This window comes from Mobula birostris, chromosome 14 (assembly GCF_030028105.1).
Source record: "Mobula birostris isolate sMobBir1 chromosome 14, sMobBir1.hap1, whole genome shotgun sequence".
Taxonomy (NCBI): Eukaryota; Metazoa; Chordata; class Chondrichthyes; order Myliobatiformes; family Myliobatidae; genus Mobula; species Mobula birostris.
In genome coordinates, this window is record NC_092383.1 from 78,256,729 (window position 1) to 78,272,844 (window position 16,116).

Consider the following 16,116-nt stretch of genomic DNA (forward strand, 5'->3'; position numbering starts at 1 on the left):
AACATTAACCAAAATGGGCAGGGTAGATTCTTTGAAACAAAGACGTGAATAACCAGGTGGCTTAGTTTTAAGGTTAAAAAAAAGAGAAAAATAGCTTTTTCATTTTAAGAGTATTTGCAGGTCTGTAGCATATTGCATGAAAGGGGTGTTTTCAGGGAGAATTCCTGATCAAGTTCAAAAGTCAAAAGTGCTTAGATGAAACACTTAATGATCCATGAGATACAAGGTTATGCATCGAAAGCTGGAAAATGGCATTATTTTGAACAGCTTTATTCTTGGATAGCACAAAATCAATGGGTTATATGACCACCACCTGCTATAACTTTCTATGCTTTAGGATGAGCTAATTAATTCGAGTTCTGGGAAGAAAGATTGTAAATGGGCGAATAGTTAACTGGGACACAAAGGTAAAGTGAGTTTGATGAATCGTTGATGTCAGCACAACTGAAAGCAAGGAAAGGAACAGAAGGGACACCCAATGGTGTGGAATAGAGTCAAGACTGGAATAGTGTCATGAGAACGAGAGGTGGGTGTCAGGTAAGCCTGTAGAGTAGTGAACTGTTTCACAAAAGATAGGATTGCTTCCTGACTGAACACTAACATTCAAAAGAGAATTTGATAAATACTTGACGGCAGTAGACTTGCAAGCCTATAACATCAGCGAGGACTGACTGGGCAAGCTTACAGAGGAAACAGAATCAGTTTTAATATCACAGGTACATGAAACTAGTTATTTTGTGGCTGCAGTACATTGTAACACATCATAATTTGAAAAAAACTAAGTTACAATGAATATATGTATAAAAATTAAATTAATTAAGTAGTGCAAAAAGAGAGTGGGAAAAAAAGTAAGGTAATGTTTCTGGGTTCAATGTCCATTTAGAAATCTGATGGAGCAATGGGAAGATGACAAACATTTATTTATTGAGATACAGCATGGAATAGGCCCTTCTGGCCACACCGCCCAGCATCTCCGATTTAATCCAAGCCTAATCACAGTACAATTTACAATGGCCAATTAACCTACTAACCAGCACATCTTTGGACAGTAGGAAAAATCCAGAGTACCAGCAGGAGACCCACGCAGTCATGGGGAGAACTTAAAACTCCTTATGGACAAAGGAGGGAATTGACCCGAGCTACTGGTACTGTAAAACATTGTGCTGACTACTACGTTACCATGCCATCCCCAGGGTCACGGGGTTCCTTAATGATGGATGCAGCCTTTTTGAGGCATCACCTTTTGAAGATGTCCTGGATGCTGGGAAGGCTAGAGGCTATGATGGAGATGGTTAGTGTTTACAACTTCCTGTAGTTTTTTCTGATCCTGTGCAGTGGCCCTCCGCACCAGACGGTGATACCAGCCAGTTAAAATGCTCTCCTTGATACATACCAAGTCTCCTCAAACTCCTAATGGAAAATAGCCGCTTTCGTGCCCTCTTTGTGATTGCATCAATATGTTGGGCCCAGGATAGATCTTCCGAGATGCTGATATCCAGGAACTTGAAACTGCTCACCCTTTCCATTACTGATTCTTCAAAGACGACTGGTGTGTGTTCCCTTGACTTCCACATCCTGAAGTGCACAATCAATTCCTTGGTCTCACTGATGTTGAGTTCAAGGTTGTTGTTATGAGATCACTCAACCAGCAAATCTATCTCACTCTTGTAAGCCTCATCACCATCTGAAATTCTGCCAACAACAGTTATGTCATCGGCAAATTTAAAGAATGGAGCTTGAGCTGTGCTTCACCACACAATCTTGTATGCAGAGAAGAGTATAGCAGTAAGGAGGAGATGTTATTTCCGCAGACTGTGATCTCCCAGTGAGGGAGTCAAGGATCCAGATGCAGAGACCCAGGTTTTGGAGCTAGTCAACTGTGTTGAACATAACCAATAAACAGCAGCCTGAAGTAGGTATTACTATTGTCCAGGTGATCCAAGGCCAAGTGGAGAGCCAGTGAGATTCCGTCTGCTACGGACCTATTGGGTTGTTGGGCAAATTGCACGTCCATGCAGCAGGAGTTGATTCTAACCATGATCAACCTCTCAAAGCACTTCATCACAGTAGATGCGAGTGCCACTGGCCGATAGTTGTTAAATGCAATTCTCGCACTCTGGTATGTTTGTTGCCCTTTTGAAGCAGGTGGGAACTACCAACTGCAGTCATGAGAGATTGAAGATGTCCTTGAACACTCCCACCAGTTGGTCTGCACAGGTTTTCATGGCCCTACCAGGTACACCATCAGGGCCTGACATCCTAATACTGGCTTCCGAGACAGAGATTACAGGGTCTCCAGATGCTCCAGGGATTTGCACAGGTGTAGTTTTATTCTCCCTTTCAAAGTGTGCATAAAAAGGCTTTGAACTTATCTGTAGTGAAACATCATAGCCATTCATGATGTTAGTAGAACCACAAAGTTTTTTTTCTAAAACAGTGATTTGTAAAGATCTGAAAAGCACAGGCAGGGGTTATAGTGGAGACAGATTAAATTGTAGCATTCAAAAATGAGCTGGAAAATAATTTGCAGAGCTAGGGGGAGAAGGCGGGGGCTAGGGGTGTGGAACTAGCTGGAATGGTATTGCACAGAGCCTGTACAGAGTGGACCGAACAGCCTCTTACCATGCTGCAATTCAATGGCTCAATGAGCCTCCTACGGTGATAACCCCATGCACCTCATATGTCATCAGTGCTCGAGATAATGGGAATGGTGACTTAACAGCATGGATTACTCTAATTCAGACTTTAAAAGCAGCTTAAATTGTACTGTAGATTATACGTATTCTGCCTTTTATGTAGCAAGACATTTGGTTGATTCTTGTTTCAGGCTACTAGTCTGCTGAATAAGGTCAACTAATTCAATATAAGCCACAGATCTCGGTCATTAAGTTACTGACAAGTGCATTTTTGGTCATCTGAACTGTTAATCATGGTCTGTTGGTACCAATGGCAATCCAAGAAACACGAGCCTATTTCTCTTCAAATGATTTGGCTGAAGACATCCTGAAACTGCCTGCTTAATGAACAAAATCAATAGGCCAGCTGAAGAACGTAATGAATAAAAACATTTGTTCCAAATTCCACAGTAAGCAACCCTTCAGCACTGGACTAATGAAGAATTCTTACAGTTCACACTGCCAAAGGCACACAGAATATATGTACAACTGTATGTATCTTACAATCAAACTAGCAATTTAAAGGTTACAAAACAAAAAACAAGTATATTTTCATTGACTTACCATTAAATACTTCATTGAACTCTCCTGGTGGTGCATGAGTGATGAAATTGGTGGCAATTTGCACCTAAAATCAAACCAGAAATATATGTCATTAGTAATTCTACTTCATACAAGATGACAATTAACTCAAATTTTGTTTTGAAACCTTCTTCCCAACATCGTAGCCTAGCTATAAAAGCCGAAAATGCTGAAAATACTCTGCAGGATGAATAAGTTTCATCTTTGACTTGAAACATTAATGCTGTTCATCTGCACATAGATGCTGCCAGACCTACAGAATGTACACAATATTTTCTATATTTATTTCAGACTTTCAGCATCTGCACATTTCTGATTTTCATCATTCAAGTCAACAAGTTGTAGCATACAATTCTGCACTATGTTTCTCAGTGTCTATTATTGAATTTGTTCGTCATCTCTCTCATCAGCCTCTCACTAGGCGATTTCTCTCTCTGCAAGAGTCTGGCTAGTAAGTGGCATGGTGACAAGTTTATCAATCAGTTGTCACTGATATGCACCAGATACGTTTATGGCTCACCTTCCATTCCCTTGAAATAACACAAAGCTTTGTAATCAATAAATTACTTCAGCAATGCACTCTACTGTAGACAAATTGATTAGTAAATTAATAAATATATATTTAGTCTCAGCATTCAATCACCAATCTCATTCTAAAAACTGGCACAAGACATTGATACTTTATTAGATGGCATGTGATTACAGAACACAGTCCCAAAATGAATCAAGGAAAAGTGTTGTGGATCATATCCAGTCGAAATCAGATTAATAAAATGAATTCCCTGTGATAGGTTGAAAATTGGACTAAATGTCGCAGGTACAGACTAGTTAATTTGACAATGGCAGTGGAAGGAGATTATATGAATGGCTAACCATGTCATCATTTTCAGGGAACTAGAAATCTGTACTACTAATGTCTCCCTGTTGAATAACACTTCCCAGGGCATTGTCATTAATTTTTTAAAGTGCTGCCCTGGTTTAACTACCGAAAAAACATCATATTGCACTCGTCTATTCCTTTTTCCATTTTCCTAGTTAACCTAGATCCTGTTGTGACCTTAGATGACCTTCTACATCAGGGAATCCCAACCTGGGGTCCCTAGGTTGGGGATCCCTGGAATCACAATACCACTCATTTTGGTGTCATCCGCAAACACACTAATTCAGCCACCTACGTTCTCATCCAAATTGTTGACAAAAGGTGGACTCGGCACACAAACCTGCTGCACACCATTGGTCACAGGTCTCCAGTGTGATAAACATCCCTCCCAATCACTGCGTCCGTGGGTTGGTACTGGACATGCTAAGTCAATGCTGGAGGCCAGCAGCGGATGCTTCATGTGTCAATGGCCGCTAGGTCCCATTGTTTCTATGGGGCATGATAGAAACAGGAAACAACACTGCTGATCTTGTTGCAGTGAAATCACCGGGAAGATCAATGCAGTCAGAGGGGGGCAGAGAGAATAGTTAGCAGTGTGCAGTGCTGAGAGACAGCATAAGACTCAGGTGGTTTATCAACACACTGACCTGCTGCAGGTTAAGCTTAAAACATAAGAGTACAATTAGGTTGTTAGAGTGAGTTTTTCTGGGTAGGTGATTCATTTACACTTAAATGACTTTGGCCAGCAGACAAAGTACTATGGATGAGTCCACAACAATACACTTCTTAAAAAGGTGTGAATACCAGATGCTTCTGACGCCATAGTTTGACCAGATGCTGTAGTTTCAAAGACAGTATTATTTATACTTTATAAATATTAATTGTCTTCTACGTTAGCACATAAAATTCCAAATAAATGTATGGTGGATTTAACTTGCAATCCTAAAGGCTGTGGATACCAACCCAGACACGTTGGCGTCAGAAGCAAAAGATGAAGTCAGAAGATGTGATGTTTGTATGTAGCTTCAAAAGGAAGCATTGTCTGTAACTTTTTAAGTAGCGATTGCCTTTGTGTTTAGCATATAAATATCGAGCCCACATTGGGCTAGCAGACCTTTCTACCGAAAGTGTCTCCGCCTGTACCTTGTTGGGTTGAATAAAGAAGTTGCTTTGTATCTACCAGTGACAGTCTCTCCGGTGATTTCATCCACGCCACAACATTTGGTGTCAGAAGTGGGATACTTTGTGACCCGTCGTGTGGCCAGCGTTCCTAGCAGTCTAAGCTGGTGAGTATTTTTCTAAAATAACACTCACACTTGGATCTGTTCGGTCGGTGGTGCACGGGACACCAGGTATCACGAACGTGGAGAGTTGAACTGGTAGTTATAAAAGTAGTGTGTGCATGTGTGTTTATGTAAGTTATGAATCTTTGCATGTTAACTTGGTCAGACTTGGACCACCGGTTGCAAAAGGCAGTAACCAACGGTACCGTTCGAGATGCCAGAGTAGGGGCGTGTATTCTCATTTGGGGAGCTGCATTTTAGTGTATGCGTTTGCAAGTGTGATGCAAAGGAATACAGCAGGCACCATGAGTTCAGGTACTCAAAAGCGGCAGGTTGTGGAATACATACTCTGCGGTTTTAAGTATGTACTGTTTAACTGCTACCCGTCTTTGATATTTTGCGTAGTGTGGGAATTAGTGTGGGGATATCTCAGGGAGAGGATTTACCCAAACAGATCTACCAGAATGGCACCTACTGAGGTCAGGCAACGTCAGGTTGAGAACCCTGATGATCCGAGCCAGCCTTTGACCTTGATTACGACTACTCATAAGCCCTTCACGCCCGGGGAGAAACAGAGCATTTTGTCAGAGTTGCCCTCACTTAAAGTCGCCTGTGGGAATTCAGAATTCTGGCGTAAGCTCGAGGAAATGGTTGAAATTCACCAGATGCACCCTAAAGATATACACGCATTGGTAAAAGTGAAGTGCCCGAGGAATATGTGGGACAGGATGGCCCGGGGGGTGCGGGATGGTACATGGGCAACTACCGGGAGCACCAGTAATGAAGAAAGATATCGCTCTTTTAAAGGGGAAGTGAGGCAGCAGCTATTGGGAGGCGAGAGTAGCTGGGGAACAATAATGGCAGTGACCCAGAGGGCTGACGAGACAGCCATGGATTATGGTGAACGTAATTATCGAGCATACAAGGAGTATTCAGGGTTGGACAATCCAGGGAGGGATGACCCAGTCTTCCTAAAAATGCTGAAGGCAGGCCTGAGCTCAGCCCACCAGGAAGTTTTAGATTAAAGCATAACGGTAGGGTCCAACTACTCTGCAATAATTTCGTGGGCCAGTGAGATAGACCAAAGAAAAGGCAAGAGAAATCGTAAAGTGAGTATAGTGGAGGCAGCTGCTGTGATGTCCCGGAGAGTTTGTTTTACCTGCCGGCAGCCAGGGCACCTAGCAAAGGACTGCTGGACCAGGTACAAGACAGTGAAGGAGTTGATATGCTGCAGCTGTGGCCTATTGGGACATGGCTGGAGACAGTGTCCAAAAGGAAGTGGGGAAAACCCAGGCGAAGGTCACAGCAGACACCCAGCCACTCACCCCATCAGCAACCAGTCTCACTGTTGATCAGATCAAAGAGCTAGTAACGGCGCCTCTTAGGGCAGAAAAGGATGTGGCAGCAGGCTCCACTGCCAGTGCTGGTGACCCGCAGATGTACACAACGACATTGTTGTGGGGGGCGGGGTGGCAATGCAATGTATTAGTGGACACAGGGGCATCAGTATCGACAACAGGCTTACCTTACCAACAACCGGACAGGCTAGTTATATCAGGGGTGTAGGAGGAAAAACAGTAAAAGCAGAAAGAAGATAAATACTAGAAATCAGGGGAGTGCAGCTTCCAGTGTATTTTTGGGTATGTCCAAATAATGAGGACACAAGCTTTGGAATAGACATCCTAAGGAAAGCAGGAGCTGTTATAGATTCGGGAAAGGGAGAAATAATATGGACGAGTCAGGGGCAGCGAAAGCATACAAACAGCAGAATACACAACCTGCCTAGCACAGTTGCAGCTGCCCCAATCATAGGAGACTGCGGCCCGGATGGGGTCTATGGGTTACCTTGTCAGCAGTTCCCAGCAGTGTGGGTTACACACAAGCAAGATTGTGGTCGAGTAAAGATAAACCCAGTTAAGATAGAGCAGGATCTGTATAAACCCCCTAAGCAGGACCCTATACAAACTGACACACTGACCGCTGTTCAGGGTATAGCGAAGGAACAAAAACAAAATACAAAAATACTCAGAGAGACTGCGGCCACTCCAGAATATAAAGTTTTCCCAGTTCCTCCGAGGGCAGACATCACTGTGAATAAGGCAGCAGGGGAACAAGAGGCAACTGAAATTGCAAGTGTGCAGGAGGAAATGACAGAAGCCAGCTTAGTGAAATTATATGAAGAGGTAGAGGCAGAAGAAAAGGAAAAATGGAGGAGAAAAGGAGCAAAGGAGGGACCAGATGGGTGCTGGACACATGGGGAGGAAAGAGTCGCAGTGGCCCCACCCTGTATTAGACAGATACTACTAAAGTTATATCACGCAGTGATGCATCAGGGAAGGCACAGCATGATCACAACCCTCCAGTAGGACTGGTAGTGGCCAGGGATGGGTGGGGATGTAGAGAAATTTTGCCGCCGTTGTATCATTTGTACCCAGTATAACCCTGGTAAGGGCAGAAAGCTACAGCTGGCGAATCAGCCTCAGCCGAGGGGACCCTGGGAAAACATTCAGATAGACTTCTCAGGGCCCCTGCTAAAAACCAGGGGGAAAAGCTACTGTCTAGTAATTATGGATAATTTCACCCAATGGGTAGAGGCTTTCCCAACAAGGGACTGCACTGCCCGCACCGCTGCATGGATCCTAGTTTAGGAAATCCTCCCAAGGTGGGGAACCCCAGTTCAGGTGGATTCAGATCAGGGAGCACATTTCACGGGGAAAGTGATGAAGGAAATGTGCCGGTTGCTAGGGATTGGACAGCAGTTCCACGTACCCTACCACCCCCAGAGTTCAGGGATGGTAGAAAGGATGAACTGAACAATCAAGAATGCATTAGCCAAAGCTACAGCTGAGACAGGAAAGACATGGGTTGATGTATTACCAGGAACCCTGATGAGATTGCGTGCAACCCCGAACCACACGTTGGGTCTCAGCCCCTACGAATTATTGATGGGGAGAGCAATGCAACTCCCCTATGGGGTAATTACGGGTTGCGGGGAGCCTGGGGCTTAAAGGGATAGAATGCACAATATGTGAAAGACCTTTGTAACCAACTTAAAGTATTAAAGGACCGAGTGAAACAACAGCGAATCGCTGATCAGAGAGAGCTGGGGGAAAGGGGATAGTCCTTCCACAGCCCGGCGACCAAGTTATGGTGAGGGTGCTGCCGGAAAGGCCGGGGTTTGCCCCCATGTGGATAAGACCACAGATGGTACTCTTAACCAATGATACACGTGTCTGTGTACAGACTCGGCAAGGCAGCCAGTGGAAACACTGGACTCACCCTTTTGTTGCTCCCACAGACAGAGTGGGGAACCAAGTGTACCCAGTAACCATGTAATAACAGAGAACCTAAGAGAGGAACACCAGCCAGCCATTCCAGACCTGGCCACAGCTGATGAAAACATATCCAGACGAAACGCAAAGGCAGAAAGTGCCGAAAAAGTGGCAGAAGACACTGAGGACATGTTGGAAAACCATGAATAGCCTGCTAAAGTGTGATGATGACGGTACTCTGTAAAGAAGGCTGGTTGCTGAAGGTAGATGATTAATTTTATAGCATAGTATAGAAATTTATCGGGAAATAGATGGGGAGGGATTTTTGAGTTAAAGCAGAGACAGCAAGTTCCACCACTTCGATGGCATTTCAGACTGCACATGGCATCTGAAAGCAGTCACCCCGAGTCTGAGGAGCTGGGCCCTTTTCAGCAGTTGGGCCAGTGATCAACCGAACAGTTCAGAAGGGGGTGCCACTGGGGAGAGGTCCTTGCACACATTTACATAGAGGCCACCCCAACCCCTTCCTGTACATCGATGAGAGAGCCTGTGGGTGCTCCTGTAGGGAGAGTTTCAGCGGCCGGAGGATAAAGGGCTGAAGACAAAGGAACTTAACTAAGCTGCAGGGAAAGAGCTGACAGGCACACGAAAGGAGCCATATTTCTGAATACTTGGAACAGCCTCCCTGCTTAACATTTGGTAGGTAGTGATTAGGTAATGCTAGGATAGATACTGAGGTACATGAAATTGGGGGGGAATTTTGAGACAGGGCATTTTTGTGGCCCTATTTGAGCAGAGCCTCCCTCCTAGGTTGGCCTTTCCTGATACAAATTAAGTTTTTATCCAGCAGGGCCAAGAGGAGGGACTCTTAGAGTGAGTTTTTGAGTAGATGATTTGTTTACACTTAAATATCTTTGGACACCAAACTTCTATTTGACAAAGTACTGTGGATTGAGTCCACAACAATGCACTTCCTAAAAGGGTGTGAATACCAGATGCTTCTGGTGCCGTAGTTTGACCAAATGCTGTAGTTTCAAGGACAGTATTAACTATACTTTATAAATATTAATTGTCTTCTATGTTAGCATGTAAAATGCCAAATAAACATATTGTGGATTTAACTTGCAATCCTAAAGGCTGTGGATACCAACCCAGACATGTTGGCGTCGGAAGGAAAGGATGAAGTCAGAAGGTGTGATGTTTGTATGTAGCTTCAAAAGGAAGCATTGTCTGTAACTTTTTGAGTAGCGATTGCCTTTGTGCTTAGCATATAAATATCGAGCCCACATTGGGCTAGCAGACCTTTCTACCGAAAGCGTCTCCGCCTGTACTTTGTTGTGTGGAATAAAGAAGCTGCTTTTATATCTACCAGTGACTCTGTCTCTCCGGTGATTTCATCCACGCTACAACAAGATTATTCAGCCCATCAAGTTTGTTCTGGCATTCATGACCAATTTATTTTCCCTTTCAACCCCATTCCTTTTGAGGCTCTTACTAATCAAGAACCTATCAACCTTCACTTTAGATATACGCAAAGATTTGGCCTCCACTGCCGCCTGCGACAATGAATATCATCACCCTCTGGCTAAAAAAAATCCTCACCTCTGTTCTAAAGGGACGGCATTCTACTCTGAGGCTGTGTCGGGAATCCCCAGGAATGGCTGCCTCCAAGAATGCAGCCGGGCCCTGCATCACAATGCTGAGCAGCTGCTTGGCTTGCCCAAGCCTGCCCTCACCAGTGGTCCCAGCATGTTCCTCAGTGGTTTATTCCTCACTGAGTCATGCAGAGACGAGATCAAAACTGAAGGTGTGTCATTGGAGGTCAGGAATTCCTGGCACAACAACACGCAGTAGCAGCCAGTGTCTTTTTTTCAAGCAAGGCGGGTGTGCATCCATAAGAGATTTGACTCCAGTACTAAATGATGAATCAACACTGAGTCCACTAAGTATGATACACGTGTATATCAGCATGACAATTTTCAAAAGTTCACTTTATTGTCAAAACATGCATGTACGATACAACTCTGACATTTGTCAGACAGCTGGTAAATACAGAAACGCCATGGGTGTTGATGGAAGACATCAATTATCAACACCCCGCCTCCCAAAGCACGAAAAGGGACAAAACTTGCAGACCCAAAAATTCCTCCTTCCCACAATAACAAAAACAGCAACAAGAACCCCCACACTCTTTTATTGTTGTATAACTTGCATTGCAAAATGGCACTTTTTTCATAAATACAAAAGATTCTGCAGATGCTGGAAATCCAGGGTAACATCACATCATGACACACATGCATACATACGCTGGAGGAATTTGGGCAGCATCTATGGAAAGGAATCAACAGTCAATATTTTGGACTGAGACCAATCATCAGTCCTGACCTGTTGAGTTCCTCCAGCATTTTGTATGTGTTACTCAGCATTTTACATAGGTTACATTCATTCAGTATGAATTGTTGCAAAGAAATGAATCTGTGGAGGAAGGGCAAATGGGGAGTGGGGGGGGGAGAGGGAGGGTTGTGTCGAGTTTGGGGCATGGGAACCACAGGTGGGGAGATGAAGAGCAAATAGTAGAACAGAGGAAATGGAGGGAAATTTTGTTGGAAAATTTTCAGTATTCAAAACACAGATTGACAGATTGATTAGATTTCTTGAGTTAGATCTTGTTGAACACCACAGCATGGCTTGGGAGGCTACATGACCTACTCCCACAGTTACATTTTTTTTTGAAGTGGATATAAAAGCTTTAAGGCACTATTTTGATGAAGAGCAAAGGAATATTATTCCAGATTCTCACTAACCTTCCAAGAGGACCATGACCTTGTTGTGTTTAGAAGCTTGTGTGCCTCAATGACCGAGACAGCTGTGTTGGCTGGAGTCAGGGCTTTATGCTTCAGCTCTTAGTAGGATCACCCATGCCAAACAGGTCAAAGGGTACAGGCCAGACTAAGTGTCCACCAGTCCTCCAGATTCCGGGGGGGGGGGTCAGATCAGAGCTATCAACCCTGACTGGCAAAACAAAATTGCTGTAGAAACAGCAATGAAGAATCCTTCTACACCTGAGTGTGATGATACTCCTGCATATCCATTCAGAACTGGTGTGACTGACAGTAGTGAAAACCAAGGAAGCTATTGACATGATGAAGGATACCCTGAACACTGCCAGACAAGGAAGACCTTCATTGCTGCCCTAAATACCAGTGGCGTAATGGGCAGTAAGTTATCCTCACTAACAGCATATGCCTCAAAGTTACCACAAAAGAAGCAAAAGTTACTATTGTATTACTTGTTGGACTTTGCCATAGCTGAAGTTGCTATTGCATTTCCTCCATTAAAACAGTGACCATACTCCAAGAGTGTCTTCTTTGGCTCTAAAAAAATTTTAATCATGTCACAGTCAAGAAAGGCACTGCTTAGAGTTCTCCCCCTGCTTCATTTAATAATCCCACAGTATCCAGAATATTTACATTGAAATTTTAAGTGAACATTTCACAATGTTCATTCCCACCAAACCTTGAAAAAGTTAGGAATGCCCCTGCAAGCTTTACGTAAAAGATAAGAGTATCAGGTACCTTCTGCTGTGCAAAACACCAGCACAACAACTTGTCGTGGAACTGTCGCTTCCCCAGTCAACTAAAATAACCACAAGTTATTTGGATTGGTTTATAATTGTTCAGAGAATGCACCGTTAAAATTAACAGTGCAGTGTGCAGGATGTGGTTGGACACCCAACAGTATTCAGAATCCACTATATTGGTTGGTTGCTGTTGGTCATTTTGCAAAATTGACAGATTTAGTTTTGGGTTAAGATTCAGAACTAAACCACAAGCTGGTAGAAAAGCTCAGAAAACTAGGAATCTATTGCATTGGCAGAGTACAAGGGTGTAGGGGAACTATCTTCACTGCCACTTAATATAAAATAGTTTCCCAATATTACTACACATTGATTACATCATTTTGGTTAAGCCCTTACCATAGATATGATTAAATTATTACCTCTCTGGACATGCTACCAGACCTACAGAGTATTTCCACATTTTTTCTTTTTTTTTTTGCAGCATTTAGATAAATATACAACTAAAAAGTCACCTCTCAGTCCTGTATTGTGAGAAATGTCTACAACTCAGCATTCAACACTAATCACCCCCTCAAAATTCATCACTAAACTCCAAGACCTGGGCCTCAATACCTCCCTATACAACTGGATCTTCCATTTCCTCACTGAAAGACCCAACTTAGTACAGACTGGTGACAACATCTCCTTCACACTTATCATTGGCACAGGTGCACCAGAGCTGTGTGCTTAGCCTCTGGCTCTACTCACTTTGTACTTACGAGTGTGGCCAGTCCAGCTCCAATGCTATATTTAAGTTTGCTGATAGCACCTCTGTTGTTGGATGAACCAAAGGTGGTGATAAATTGGTATATAAGAGGGAGACTGAAAATTTGGCTTAATTGTGCCATAACAACCATCAAACACAACACCAGCAAAATCAAAGAACGACAGGAGGAAGAAGCCGGAGATCCAGGAGCCCGAGTTCATCAGGGGAATGGAGGTGGAGTCACTCCATAGCTTTCCTTCTTTTTTGGTGTTAACCTATCAAAGAATCTGTCTGGGAACCTGCACTTAAGTGTCATCAGAAAGATGGCATGACAGCTTTCTTAGAAGTTTGCATAGATTTGGCAGGTCACCAAAAACTGACAAATCTCTATAGCTACAAAGTAGAGAGTATCCTAACCGGTTGTACCATGGCCTGGTATGGAAACATCAATGCCCAAGAATGCAGTCTAAGGGAAGTGTTGAATATAGCCCAGTCCATCACAGCAAAGCCCACCCTACCATTCAACGGATTTACAAGAAGTTCTGCCACAAGAAAGCAGCATCCGTCAAAGACCCCCAACTTCAGCCATGCCCTTTTCTCACTACAAATGTCGGACAGGAGGTACAGAAGCCTCAAGTCTCACATCACCAGGTTCAGGAACAGCCATCACAAACATCAGGCTCCTGAATTGGCATGGATAACATTATTCACCATTATTCTGGACCCACCGACTCATTTTCAACGACTCCTTACAACTCATGTTCTCAGTATTATTTTCATTTGCACAATTTGTCTTCTTTTGCACATTGGCTGTCAATCTTTGTCTATGTACCGATTTTCATAATATTCTATTCTATTTCTTTTTTCCTGCAAATGCCAGCAAGAAAATGAATCTGAAGGTAGTATATAGCAACACATATGTAATTTGATAATAAATTTACTTTGAACTTTGAAGTATAACACTGTCAATTAAACACTTGTGCTTCCCACTGCCTGTTCAGATGGCAGTACCCAGAATCACTCTATGATAACAATTCTCTTCCATCAATAAATAAAAACTTGCATTTTTCTCAATTATATTTCTATGCAAAATCATGCTAAAGAATATATCTTGGAACACACATGGGCATTGCAAACACATTACTTGCATTTCTTCTTAATTTTGCAATATAATGACTCACTGAACAAGAAAGACAGGTTACTTTTCAAAGGGTGACCATTACTGAGGTTTATCACAGAAAGTCTGAATACTGAAATCAGAGGAAGGGATATAGATTTAGTAACACTGGTTATGAAATGATTAAACTAAGCACGGGCTCTGTAATCCTTTCGAACTGATGTGGTTAACTGAGGTTCAGACAATGCAGTGTTAACCTGAAGGAAAGAGTCTGAATTCACTTGACTCAACTTCTAATTGCATTACTCAGCTTTTCAGTCTCACCAAGTCTTAAAGGTACCGATGTTCTTTCAAAATAGAAAACTGAATTTACAGGGGATCCTTTTAGCATTTGCTTTGCAGTCAGAATATGACAATACTCTACTCTCTGATGGTAATTTAATACAACTGAGAGAGCTGGTGCACAACTTTAATAGCCATTTTGTAACCATTTTCACATCAAATGCTGCTCCAGACAGTTATCGATAGCAAATTTCATTTCACAGTTTGTTAGTGAAACAGCTGGATATTTACAGTACTTGAATGGCTTCACAATCACTTACTGTTTATCAATAAAGATTCAATTTCTTCAAGTGGTATCATGGGGATCTAACTTTACACCTTCACATTACCAGCTCTGGCTTCAAGATTATAAATTCTCCAAGTCAATAACAAATACCTGGTTCAGAATTTGCACAAGTCTTTGAAGAACATAATGGTGCTTAAAATGCTGAATTTGGTTACACGGCCATTTCCAGCTGACAACTGCACATTTGCTTCCCCAAATAGCAGCTTTCATATCGGTCAAGCTCTATCTGAATGGGGACCTCACCCAAAAGTTGCATTCTCCTTTTGTAAATGGTACAACTGCAAAATTTTATTTTAATCATGGTGGGGTGGGGGGGGGGGGGGGTGTAGACCAGGTATAAAAAGAGCCAGGGTACAAGTTCAGCTACAATGACAAAGACAGCAGATTAAATAATGTCAGATTCCCTGTGGCATAGTCACATATCAGTCTCTTCTGCGAGTTACTTGCACAGGCATATTGTGAATGCCAAAAACAATCTGGTATTCATTGAGCTTCTAATCCTGTCCTGACATGACTTTCACCCCAAAGTGAATGCACGGTTCGAGCTAAATGATGCTAAAAAAAACCACCCATAATTAAACACCCATATGAGGCAAAATGACTGACAAGAAAAAATTCATTCATATTGTATCTACTGTTGAAACCCGGGTTTGGGCATTGTTCACAGTTGGACTGTTTAATTCCTTATCTTGTCTATTTCATTTAGGGTTGGGGATATGCACCATAGTGCACAGGTTCCAAAGCAGAGTGAGCTTTAGAATTGCTCATTTAATCCAGGTGAAGGTGGTGGTGGAGGCTAGACCACTGAAATGAAGATTGCAGACCAGTTCATTCTTGACAAAAACAGTTCCATGAAGACAGTGTTTTGCTGCAGTTTGCAGTAGCAGAATAAAAAGCAGACATATCACTCCATTCATTGAGCTGGCCATCTCTTCCTCATCATCTCCCACTTAGGGTGGCCATGTCAGCATCAACCCTTCTGAGTTTGTGGGCCATGGCATCAAAGTGATGTTCAAGCCCATCAAGATTTTGAGTTCTTCCTGAAAGGGTGCTGATATTTCTGGTCCAAAGCTCCATTTCAAGTAACAGGAGATATTTGTGGCAATTTCTTTTAACAAGATGGACACTAGACATCAATCGCCACACAATCTTGACAGACCAGGGTTTGGTCCATTAACAAGGAGGTCCATATCAGAGACCAGGCTCTGCTGCAGGAACCAACATACATGCCCATTTACACTCTAAACATATGATGAAAGACTGTCATCATGCACACAGTCTTTACTCTGCTCGTTCCCCTCTCTCTTTTCCCTTTCCCCAATCCATCCTTAAACCTTTACCCATTTTTTCCTTC

General features: G+C 42.9%; 1 protein-coding gene across 1 annotated transcript in view; it reads right to left on the reverse strand.

Annotated features, from left to right (window-relative positions):
- capza1b (capping actin protein of muscle Z-line subunit alpha 1b) overlaps window positions 1–16,116 on the reverse strand; it is a 63,395-nt gene that overhangs the window by 33,685 nt on the left and 13,594 nt on the right. Inside the window, exon 2 of the mRNA XM_072278729.1 lies at window positions 3,240–3,303. Coding sequence (XP_072134830.1) covers window positions 3,240–3,303 — 64 coding nt within the window. The remainder of the gene's footprint in view (window positions 1–3,239; window positions 3,304–16,116) is intronic.